Raw genomic sequence first — 12898 nt, forward strand, 5'->3', positions numbered from 1 at the left:
ACTGCATAGACAAAAAAATGATATTTTAAAATATCATTTACTTTTAGCTTTAAAGTGTTTGTCAGTTTAATCTCTGGCCAAAAGTTCTGTTTTCATCATTGTATCTAATAGAGCTTCCTTCCCTTTCCTTACTCAGGATTTACTGCTCACCAGCACTCATCATCATTGACTTTTATCTGGCTACACAAATTGCAATTAACATGGCTTAGAGAGGGGAAGAAGGGAAAAATATACATAAAGCATTAGCCTGCCAAACATAAATGATGAGGGGATACTCTGTGCCAAGTTTGGCTTCCCTACCAACTGGACTCTAAGTTCCTTACCAGTAAGACAAAGGTCTAAACTCCTTTTCTGTGTTCTCCACTACCCAGGATGAAGCTCTGCACAGGACAGGGGCTAAATGTGATGATGCCAATTAACTAAAACAACTGTGGTCTCTACTTATTTCCAAAACATGGATCATGAGAAATGTTTTAAGGGTAAATAAATGGCACTGATGGTTCTTAAACATGAGCAAGGAGAAGAATCACCAGAGAAGCCTGTAAACAGTGCAGATCATTAGGCCACACCAGCAAGAGGCTGCTTCTGGGTTTGGGCCTGGAAATGTGCTTTGTAACAAACACCTCAAGTGATTCTCTTGTAGATGGCTTCTCTTTTAAGAAAGAGCAACCTGATATAAGAACTACACGCAATGCTACTGCTTGAAGCACACACACAGACACACACATAACACACACACATGCACACACACACATGCACACAGACTCACGTGTGTGCACGCAGACACACAGACACACATATGAACATAAACATGCACAGATCCAGAATTTTCCCACTGAAAAAAGGTCCCACATCACTCAAGTTTTAGAAAGACTGATTTACAACATAGTCTTAAACCTTAGCGGCTTCACCTCTGACATCAGGCTCATTCTTGCCTTTGTTCCTCACTTGTCACTTTTTGGAGACCAGAAAGTCTCATCAGTTTGAAAAGATAATACTGGAATTAAAAACTTTAAAAAGCTTTGCTGTTGCCATCCTAAGACCTCATACAAATGTGACAGGACACCATCCTGATTGTTCATAACAGTCTAGAAACCCAGCAACCTTTAGAGAAGTGGGTGACCCAGACAACACAAGCCTCCTCCACACTGACCCCCAATTCATCCTGCCCCGCTCTAACTGTTCCACAGGTCCTCCACACTTTCCTGTATAGCTTATATTATTTTGCCCTGGTTTATTGTTGGTTTACTATTATTAGGTAGTGAGGTATTTTTCATATAGATTAGTCCATTTTCACATAGTGATAGTAAGTTTTAGAGCTCATTTTATTCCTGTTATCTCAAAATGGCTTGTACAGCACTTTGAATACTTAGATACGACTTAGAAGGTAGATTGTCGGTTTATTACAGAATTGGGGTGATGACATCTGTGATCTCAATCTTCTCAACTATACAGGAAATGTTCTTCTGCTATATTTTAAGATAAAGATATATGGATCCCATCTTCTGATAATGTGGCTAAGAGCCCTTTTCTGTCAACTAAACATAAGTTAAATATGCCTCATTATGAGCTTCCAGTAAGAAAGGTGGTTAATATATAAAGCCTAGAATATCTTTACGATATTCCTACCAAACTTGAACATAATGAAGACGTATCTATCTGCCTTTAGATCCACACCTCACAACCACAAGACTGATATATTAAACAGTGAAACCGTTTCAGAGGTGTTTATGTACCTATGGAAGGTTTTGTCTTGCCACTAAAATAATTACAGGTCCAAAGCAACTGATTTCTCCATTTCAGGTAAACTTTGATTTGTTCTGTCAGAATAGTCTTCTCAGAACTGTAAAAGCAAACAGAGATTCCAAGACCACACTGTTAATACAAATCATATTCAAGTATTTGTTGATATAGGTCAAAATCTATGCAAAGTGCTCAGGGAATGAGTTCTGAAAGGCTAAATTTTTCAGACACTTGAGGATATCCCCCAATAGCATTTCCCGAGCCTTCCCTCTGTGCCAAAGCACTACCTATGATAATATGCATCATCTCAATTAATCCTTGAAACTATCTTACATGGTAGACAATTTCTTATACCATTTTTAAAGGAAATTAAGGTCCAGTGAAGGCAGGTAACCTGCTGTCTGAGATCATGCACCTGGCGAAGAATGAAGCCAAATCAATTGTGATTCAAACCTAGGCCTCTTGTGCCCTAAAGAATGTCCTCAACACTCACTACCTTGTTTCCCCCAGCACTTGAGGGGGAAACCTCACCTCATCCTTCACCTCTTTCCTCTTGCTTACGCCATTCGGGCAACAGCGGTCCCCTTGCTGCATCTTAAACACGCCATACACAAGCTGGCCCTCACTGTCTCTCTCTCTACACCTGGCGCAGCCCACTAGAATGGAAGAGAGCAGGGCCTTCGCCTTCTGCATTGCTGCCTCCATCAAGAACAGTCTCTTGGTCATAGAAGACGTTCAAACTTAATCTGAAAAATGAATGTGTGTGAATACTGTAACTGATGGGTTGCAAGTCTTTCTAATTTTTAGGATACAATTTCCTGACTTCTTCAGTGAGGGTAAGAGGCTACTCAGTGATTTATCTGATTGTGAACAAGCAAAATTTAAGCTGTGAAGCTAAGGCCCCATAATGAATGGTCTTAGGTGACATCAATGAAAGTGGTAGAGTAAAGAACTCCAAAACTTCTCTCCTTTACAAAAGCAAAGACATCATGGGCAAAAATTGTTTCAGGCAACCTTTTCAGGACTCTGGATATTAGTCAAAGGTAATCCAGGAAGCATTTATGCAAGAATAACAGCGAAATTTTGGTAAGAACAGTGAGTTTTATGACATTTTAACTTGCCCTATTTCCATTCCCAGATCCCTAGCAATGTGGTAAGTTTGAAAATCAACAGTCCACAGTCACGGTGGAAACCAGCAATCTGGCAGCCATGGAAGGGAGCAGAATGGGGCTGGTGATCCTTCAAAACCCCAGTCCCAGAGAACTGTCATTATCTGACCTGTCTAGTGGTTCCCTAAAAGACCTCACTTGCAAGGCTGTCTTTATTTGACCTGACCCACAGTCCTCCCATTGCAAACAGCCTCTTGGTAGGGAAGGGGGGAGATATTTGTTAAAAACAATCACAGGTAATTGTTGAACATCATGCTGCCTGAGCAAGTGGCTAACAGGACAAAACAGGCTAACCAAAAAGCTTAAAGAGAAAAGCTGGGGTATGAGATGTCCATAAGGGGCTTTGAAAAGCTTTAACGTATTCCTGGGAATCCAGAAGGCCATGCACATGCATGGGTCTGTGTGCATGCCCAGGGAAGACCTGAGAAGGCCCTAAGCACTCATCTCTGGTTGACCTTGAGGTTCTGCACAAGCAGGAAGCAGCTAAGGAAGAGCTGAAAACTGTCAGGTGAGTGTTGAAGGCAAACATGAACAGATACACAGAACCCCTGAGCAAAGACTGGAAAACTTATTCGTTCCAGTGCCTAAGGAAATCTCCATGCAATCAGTAGCTGACCACTAAGCAAACCAAGCAGAGATTTTAGTGGCCAAAAACACGAAAAGAATACAGACCTTACAGAATAAGTTCTAAAAAGTCACTAAACAAACAACAGCAACATCATCAAACCATGGAGAGAGGGCAGAATCTGATTTCCAAAGTGGTTTATATTATTTAAAAGGTCCAATTTCCAACTAGAAATTATGAGACATGCAAAGAAACAAGGAAGTATTGCTCAAAAAAAGGGGGAAAAGGCAGCCAATAAAGAGAGAGAAATTATAAAAAAGAGTCAAACAGAAATTCTGTAGTTGGAAAGTATAACAACTGGAATGAAAAATTCACAACAGATTTGAACAGGTAAAAGAAGGAATCAGCAAACTTGAAGGTAAATCAACTGAGATTATCCAATCTGAGGAGTAGAAAGAAAAAAGAATAAAGAAAAATAAACAGAGCCTGAGCATATGCATAATGGCAGTCCCAGAGAAGAGTAGGAAAGAGAAAGGGGCAGAAAGATTACTGGAAGAAATAATGGCTGAAAACGTCCCAAATTTGATGAAAAACAATTCACACACCCAAGAAACTCAATAAACTCCAAGTATGGTAAACTCATAAAGAGCCACACCCAGACAAATAATCAAACTCCTGAAAGCCAGAGGGAATCTCAAAGCAACTTATGACATAGGAAGGATCCTCAGTAAGATTAACAACTGACTTCTCAACAGAAACCATGGATACCAGAAAGCCTCCATTCAAAATGTTGAGAAAGACTGTCAACCAAGAATTCTGTATCAACAGAAGCATCCTTCAAAAGTGAAGGAGAAATTAGGACATTCCCAGACAAACAAAAACTGAAAGAATTTGTCACTAGCAAACCTGCCACATGAGAAATACTGAAGTCTTTCAAACTAAAATGAAAAGACACTAGGCAGTAACTCAAATACACAGGAATAAAAAGTCCAATAAGGGTAACTACACAGGTAAATACAAAAGACAATATAAATGTATTTTTAAAATCTGTATTGATAAGTCTTTTTTTCTCTAATCTGGTTTAAAAGACAACTTCATAAAGTTGTCTTTTAAAAATTATATAAATATAATTATAAATTTATAATTTTTATAAATTATAAAATTATAATTATAAATCACTAATTATAAATCTATGTTGATGGGCATACAATGTAGAAAGATATAATCTGTATGACAATAACAGCGTTAAGGACTGAGGGGAGAATTAGCTATACAGGAGCAAAGATTTTGTATACTATTGTTATTAAGTTGGTATTAATTTGAACTAGGTTGTTATCAGTTAATGTTAATTGTAATACTCAGGGTGACCTCTAAGAAAATAACAAAAAATAAAGTAAAAGAAATGACAAGAGAGTGAAAATGTATAGAAAATATGTACTTAACACAAAAGAAAGCAGCATGGAGGAACAAAAAAGACATGACATAGAAAACACATAGCAAAATGAGAGACATAAATCCTATCCTATCAGTAATATTAAATGTAAATAGATTAAACATTCCAATTAAAAGGCAGAACTGGCAGAATGGATTAAAAAGTGATCCAACTATATGCTTTCTACAAGAGACACACTTTAGATTCAAAGACACAAATAGGCTGAAAGTGAAAGGATGGAAAAAGATATGCCATGCAAACAGTAACCAAAAGAGAACTGGAGTGGTTGTACTAATATCAGGCAAAATTGACTTTAAGACAAAAATTGTTACTAAAGATGAAAGAAGAAATTTTATAATGATAAAAGGAGTCATCCATCAGGAAGATCTAACAGTTATAAGCATATATGCACCTAACAACAGAGCCCCAAAATATATGAAGCAAAACCAGACATAATAAAAGGGAAAAATAGAGAATTCAACAATATTGGAGATTTCAATATCCAATTTTTAATAATGGATAGAACTAGCCAGACAAACAAGGAAAGAGAAGACTTGATCAACATAAAAATCAACTAGACTTAGACAACAGTCCACACAACAAGAGCACAATACACACTCTTCTCTAGTACATATGGAACATTCTCCATATGTGAATCACCATATGTGATTCTCCATATGTGAATTCTCCATATGTGAATCACCATATGTGATTCCATAAAAAAGACTCAATAAATTTTTAAAAATTGGAAATAATACAAAGTATGTTCTCCAACCATATGGAACGAAATTAGATAGAAATCAATAACACAGTGATTGGTCTTAGACTGCTGTGCTTTTCACAGCCGCCTTACTTTCTCTTATTTTTCACTTCCCTTCATGTCTTTCCCACTCACTGCTGACACAGACCTTACATAATATCCCCCTTTTGGGGGTGCTAATTTGCCCTTCTAATCTATCAGGGGCTTGGAAATTGAACCACCAAACTGCCAGAACAAAAGAATAAGGCTCAGTATAAGACCATGAAGGGCTCTGCCTCGAAGAAACAGGCTGCATTAGTGCTCAGTATTTGAGCATCTATTCTAGCCATTTAGAGGCCTGCCTGGTTCTTGGCCACGTAAGTTAATGGGCAGCCTATAGGAATGAGGAAGGCACCCCTATAACACAAAGCAGGTCTAAGACAACTAGCAGTTAAGAAACATTATTTCTTCTATGATTAAAGAAAAAAATCTCAGGCTTCTGATGTAAGGATGTTCAATACTCCTTTAAAAGCCAGTCAGACTAATAAAGAAGAACTTCTCTTTTCACATATTTTGCTCTAAACTCCAATTCCCCTTGGTGATATGCCTTCCTATAAAAAGAACATCATGGGGACATCCCTGGTGGCGCAGTGGTTAGGAATCCGCCTGCCAGTGCAGGGGAAGATCCCACATGCCGCGGAGCAACTAAGCCTGTGCACCACAACTACTGAGCCTGTTCTCTAGAGCCTGTGAGCCACAACTACTGAGCCCACGCACCACAACTACTGAAGCCCGTGCACCTTAGAGCCCATGCTCTGCAACAAGAGAAACCACTGCAATGAGAAGCCCGCGCACAGCAACAAAGAGTAGCCCCCACAACTAGAGAAAGCCCGGGTGCACAAAAAAGACCCAATGCAGCTAAAAAATAAATTAATTTTTAAAAAAAAGAACATCATAGATCTTACCCTTCTATTTTATATTTAAAATCAGCATCACAAGGTTTTACACTTTTAAGTTTTTTTTCAACTATTTCATGAACATATATGTTTTTGTCTCCTCAACTAGACTAAAGTCTTTGAGGGAGAAAAAGGCCATTCATCTTTCATTCTTCTTTTGCAATTTCCTACCAGTTCGGAGGGCAGTACTTGGGTCATTAATGATCCCTTAATAAATATTAACTGGTTAACTCAGACATCACAACTGGTGTGGCTTGGTGTACTGGTGTATCCCAAACAGTTCTAGATGTGCCAAATAACAATCCCTTTGGGTCTGCAAAGGGCGGGTAGAGTGGTTAGGGGATGGGGTAGCAGAAGCCCTCTCGAGGCAGTTGCCTTAACATGTGTGCCATGATGTAAAAAAGACTGGGAAACATTAGGATAAATGACTGGTTAGAAACACTGCTGAATAGAACTGGAAATAGCCTGAATATCCATTAAAAAAAGATGAAGCTCTTTATGTACCAAAAGGAAAATCTTCCAAGACATGTAAGTGAAAACCAGCAAGATGTGCATAGTATGTAAAACATGCTAACATTCATATAAAAGGGGGAAGATATACAAACTTAATTGCTTATATACACGTAGGTTGTATCTGTAAAGGTGCACTATGGTGGCTGACTCATGAGGGGAACCCAGTGGCTGGAGATAGAGGTGGCAGGACTTATCCTAGTAAACCCTTTGCACTTTCGAATTCTGAACCATATGACAGCATTAGCTATTAAAAAGATAAACTTTTTTTTAAGTTGCGAAATCTATCTATGCTTGTTGCTAACTTTCATTAGTAATGATCATTTTCTACCTAGTCAAACATTGAGTTAAAATAGTAAAAGCAAGATCTGGATGCTGGTTACATAGCTATGTCCAGTTTGTGAAAATCCACTGAGCTCTATACTTATTTATGATCTGTGCACTTTTCCAAAGGTATGATATATATATACTTCAGTAAGAAATGAAAAATAAAATGAATAGATTACTTAGGTCAACTTTCTTTTTGTCCCCTCCTATTAAAAGAGTAGTATAATATTTCATAGATTTGCCTAAATAAAATAAATTACTGTGTCAAATTGTTCAATAATGTTCATCAAAAAAAGAAAAAAACTGGTATAACTTGAGTTAGTGATGCTGACCCCATGTGACAAGGGGGAGTCAGGCCTGCCAGCTCCTTCTACCTCTTTTCCACCAGCATTAACAGTCTCAAGGTCCACACTCTCTCTGCTGCTGGGTCCTCACAGTAGATTTTAATAAGCCTTGAAAAGCATTACTAAAAACCGCCTAATGGGTTACCATATTGCAGTCACATTTTTTCATTATGAAAATGAAATTTTTAAAGTCACTTAACAAAAATGCCAAGGTCATAAAAGACAAAGAAAGAGGCTGTGCAAACATCCTAGATTAAAGAGACATGACAATCAAATGCAAGACCCCAGGCTGGAGCCTGTAATGGAGAAGGAAGAGCTGTTACCAGGACTTTACTGAGTCTACAGACAACATTATGTTAAATTTACTTAAGCTGTACTGTAGTGGTATAAGAGAATTTCTCTATTTGTACTCAAAATACATTGACATTATTTAAAGTAAAGGGCCACAAAGAAAGCTACCCATAAATGGTGGTTGGGTAAGTCTATGTCTCTGTACTGGAAGAGGGTGGAGGGGCAGTCAAGCAAATGATAGCACAAATGGAGTAAAACGATAACAGGTTACTCTGGGTATAGGTATATGGATGTTCCTTGCACTTTTTTTTTCTGTAATGTTCCTGTGAAATTAAAATGATTTCCAAATAAAGTTTTTAAAGTCATGTATTAATAATTAGCCACCAATAATAGTCAGAACAGGGACCTCCCTGGTGGTCGTGGTTAAGACTGTGCTTCAAATGCAGGGGGCATAGGTTTAATCCTTGGTCGAGGAACTAGGATCCCACATGATGTGTGGTGCGGCCAAAAAAAAAAAAAGTAAATAGTCAAAACAAGCTTAGAAATGAATCTGGATTTTGATTATGACAGTTACTCCTGAGGAGCCACTTTAATTATGTAAGTGTAATCCCAAGACATTATCTGGGACTTGCAAAAAAAAAATTACACTTTCTGGCTAGGTTTATAATAGAGCTAAAAAAGTACCTTCCAAGACCCAAAGCTTAACATAATTGTCTTTAACATAAGATTCCACCTCAATAATTTCTCATAATGTGAGCCTTAATGGAGAAACTAGATTTACAGAAAGTTTAATAAAAGTTCCTCATCCACATGAGGGTATTAATCTTGCCTGAGTGGTGAACACAATGATAAATCCTAATGACGACTTAGGTTAGAACCTCTTAAGCATTTTCTGTTAGAATAAAAAAGGAAACAGAAAAGAAATCAAAGGTCTAATAAAATGGTAAATGTCCCAACAGAATTCTTAAAAATGATATGGATGAACTCCATGTGAAAGGCAAAACTATATTTATAGAAAAATGTATAGAAAGTTCCTGTGACCCAAGGAAGGGAAGAATTTCTTAAGACATGAAAAACACAAACCACACAGGAAAAGAATGATAAACTAGACTACACTTAAACTCACAATTTGCATATAATAAAAATACCACATTTGCAAGCCACACTCTGGGAGAAGATATTCTCCCACAAAAGGAGAGTCATCTGGTACAAGCCCTGTGGAGACCAAGCCAGCAGTATCTAGAAAAAAATGTGTCATCAGGCATTTAGGGAAATGCAAAGCAGTAGACAGCATCTGAAGCTGACTCAGGAGATCCTGGGCAAGGACAGGGAGTGACCCAGGGAAGGAGCTTCCTCCCCCACCAGATCCTTTTAGCTAATAAGGTCATTTACCAGATGCGTCAAGTCTAACCGGCAGTTCCAAGTGTACAGACAGGATGATTCCCAGCACCCTCACTTCAGGCCTTAGAAAACTTTGGCGATTACATCATAATAAAGGGAAATAGCCCCAAAACTGTCTCCCAACCCCTACACCCCCAAGACAATACTTTCTCACTCTATCTTGGCACTAATGTTAGGTCAGAGCTCTTGATAAACTCAAGGTACTGACTCTGTTGGTGTCTATCTATCAGCGTGTAAGATCTAACAGTATGACAACACTAAGAGATTTTTTAAAATTCTCTCTCAAAGGTAGACCTATCCTCTGCAGTTCTAGCAGGAAGGCTAGCTTCTCAGAGATCAGGGGCAGCATAAAGCACTCCAAAATACACAAGGCATTACACATTTTAAGAATAATGAAACTTGTTAAGGTTATAACTACTTAATTAAGGATGGGGAAAATGCAGGAATACTGCCAGCTGTATCGTGCTTAAAACTGCACGAAATCTCCAAACGGCTTTCCTAGCAGCAAAAATCCATGAAAACAGAATCCCCCCTAGATCCAATGAGCAATGGCCCATGCATGGGGAGGCGGGGGAAGTACACAAAGAGATTAGAGTGTTCAGTCAGATCACATTTGGGATTTACAATGTTTCTTTTATAACTGGAAACTATACAAAGACTACTTCCTGTATACTCGAAAATGTCCACTTCCCTAAAAGTTCAAACTAAAGAAATAGTGTGATTAGGAGACATTTAAAAAGAAGTCTAGGAGAAAGGCAAGTACAGGCCAGAATACCATTTCTTCACACAAGCACTTTAGAAAATTAACTCAGAAGACAAGCTAACACTTTACATCTGAAAATGCATTTCTTTTTCTTGGGCAAAGGTCTAGCAATTCCCTTTGCTCCTCACAACTATCAGTAGTGTATCAATCTAAACAACACAACCTAAATCATTTTTTCCATTCTGACTAATATCACATCCTGCAACTGTAGGCAAGAGGTGCACATCTGCCAATAAAAACAAAGAGAAATCAAAAGCTAACTCATATTCTCCACAACTATTAAAGAGAAAACATCCCCAAGTAGGTTTCCTTCAAAAAATTGCACCGATGTATCAATATGTTGGAAACTGCCTATTCTGAAAGGAACAACTATATTGCAAACTTACAGATCATAACAACTGTTAAAAAATCAAGGTTTAATATATATGCAAAGCCAAATACTATTGGCTGTTTTACATCATTACTCATTTTATGAATTCAAACATTTAAGTTTCTAAACTGTGTCGGTCAACGTGACCAGATGAGAGAAGTCAGACCTTTGGGAGAAAAGGGACACTCTTATAATCACATCTGCAAAATCAGAAGTCAGATTAGATAAATCTTCTGGAAAATCATGAAAGTATCACTGTGACCTGTATTAATCCTTTTCTTTGGGTCCCAAATGCCATTATTAACTAAGATTTTAGGACAAAAGTACATAAGGTATGTTCTAAAAACCAAGAGAAAAAGTAATGAGAGAATTCAAATTAAAAGAACCAAGGTAAAAATGTATAACTTAATATGAATTTTTAAGCCTTAAAGAGGACATTATCACTAATAGTTTCCTATGACTGGTCCAGACCTAGTAACAAAAGCAACAGATTTTCTTCTGTTCTTACCTCATAAGACCAGACGCACTGCACCCCTGCAAACCTCCGGACACACCTTCCCACCTCAACATCCTCGTGGGTTGTGTACATTTCCCGGAGGCACTTGCCGATGTGTGGTACCATTCTCCGGAGAACTTCCCGGCTCATGATCACACCAGGGCCCCCCATGCAGAAGTTCTCACCAGGTTCCAGAGCAAGTTTCCCCATTTCTTCCGTGGTGCCCAGTCCTGTCTGCCCAAGAAAGAGGGGTTCACTACTATTCAAACTCCTCAGAAAATTCTCCAGACGGTCTCCTTTGATGTAAACATCATCGTCTGCTCTCATAAACCATTCATACTTGTCCAAGTAGTGGTCATGCATGTACTTGAGCATCATAAAAGACTTCTTCTGGGGTGGGTAGGAGTCGTCCACTCCCCGTAGTGGCACTATTGGAATTGGGATCGATGTGTCTGAACCCTCACTAGAGAAGAATTCGACTTTCCCAGGAATTGTCTTGGACCATGTTCTGGAATTAAAATAAACATCAGTGAGGGAACAGTTTATTCCAGGCTTCCCATTTCCATAAATTCCCATATCTTGATTCATGTTGAATCACTTTGAATGTACATTCAAAAGGATGATAAAAAGCTTCCCCTTAACGGAAGCCCACACTACCGGTATTGCAAAGTCCTAACTCATTTTCAAAAGAATCCCAATGAAAAAGAATGATGAAGTATTAAAATATTTCCCAGATAACTATGTTTTAGCTATGGCTGAAAACCAAATTGCCAAGGCACCAAGTCTAGATATTCAGGTTAATTCTCTGATACTACCAACTCCCTACCTACAAACTCCTCCACTCTCTAATAAAAAAATTGTTCATTCAATACATTTTCTTGGAATGCTCATCAAGTGCCAAGTATGCATTAGGCCACGGGGATGCAGCGGTGAGCAAAACACAGACCCTGCAGCTGATGTGGAGTCGACACGAGGCCAGTCATACACTTATCCAAGAAAGGTGAGCAAACAAAGGACACCAACCAGACAGGGAGCGGGGAATGCTTCCCTGAGGCGGGTGAACATCAAGGATAAGAAGCAGACCCAGAGTGTGTGTGTGGGGGGGGGGGGGGGGGGGGGCTGTCTTGATGGGGGAAAACTGCAAGGCCTAGCAGCCCTCCAGAGATGGGGGCCTTTATGCTTTAAAGCAGCAGGAAGCCACTGCAGGAGCAAGTCTATCGGCACCATTTTTCCAACAGCATTTGCTCACTTCATGTCTCTGTCGCAATTTTAACTGTCACAATATTTCAAACTTTTCATTACTACTATGTTATGGCGATCCTTGATGGTACTACTGCAAAAAGAGGCTGATGGTTGGCTCTGTAGGCTCAGATAATGGTTAGCATTTTTAGAAATAAAGGGTTTTTTTGTTTTTTTTTTTTGGTGGCTCGCTTCTCCCTGTTCTCTGGATACTAACCGAGCCGGAGTCCCCCCAACCCCACAACCCGCCAGGATCAGGCGACCACGAGGGTCCCAGCTTCTCTTCGGGAGGGGGAGCCACGTTCTCCATACCCAGCTGGGAGTGCCTCGCTGCCTTCCCATTGGCCCAGCCGATACTAGTGCCTTCTGCCATTGGTTGCTGGTTCCTTGATCCCCATTGGCCAGTGCTCATTGTGACCTCACGGACCCATGTGGGAGCGCCACAGCCAGATTGGCTGCTGCATCCAGCCAACTACCACGGAGAAAGGAATTTCCAGAATAGCTGGGGCGGTGAGGCTGATTTAAGGTGGTCTGAGCAATCCCAGGTCCCAGG

General features: G+C 39.3%; 1 protein-coding gene across 1 annotated transcript in view; it reads right to left on the bottom strand.

The window, feature by feature from the left end:
* CHSY1 (chondroitin sulfate synthase 1) overlaps nt 1–12898 on the bottom strand; it is a 74823-nt gene that overhangs the window by 49153 nt on the left and 12772 nt on the right. The window contains exon 2 of the mRNA XM_079910783.1: nt 11119–11614. Within this exon, the coding sequence (XP_079766909.1) occupies nt 11119–11614 (496 nt within the window). The remainder of the gene's footprint in view (nt 1–11118; nt 11615–12898) is intronic.

Source organism: Stenella coeruleoalba, assembly GCF_951394435.1.
Source record: "Stenella coeruleoalba genome assembly, chromosome: 2".
Taxonomy (NCBI): domain Eukaryota; kingdom Metazoa; phylum Chordata; class Mammalia; order Artiodactyla; family Delphinidae; genus Stenella; species Stenella coeruleoalba.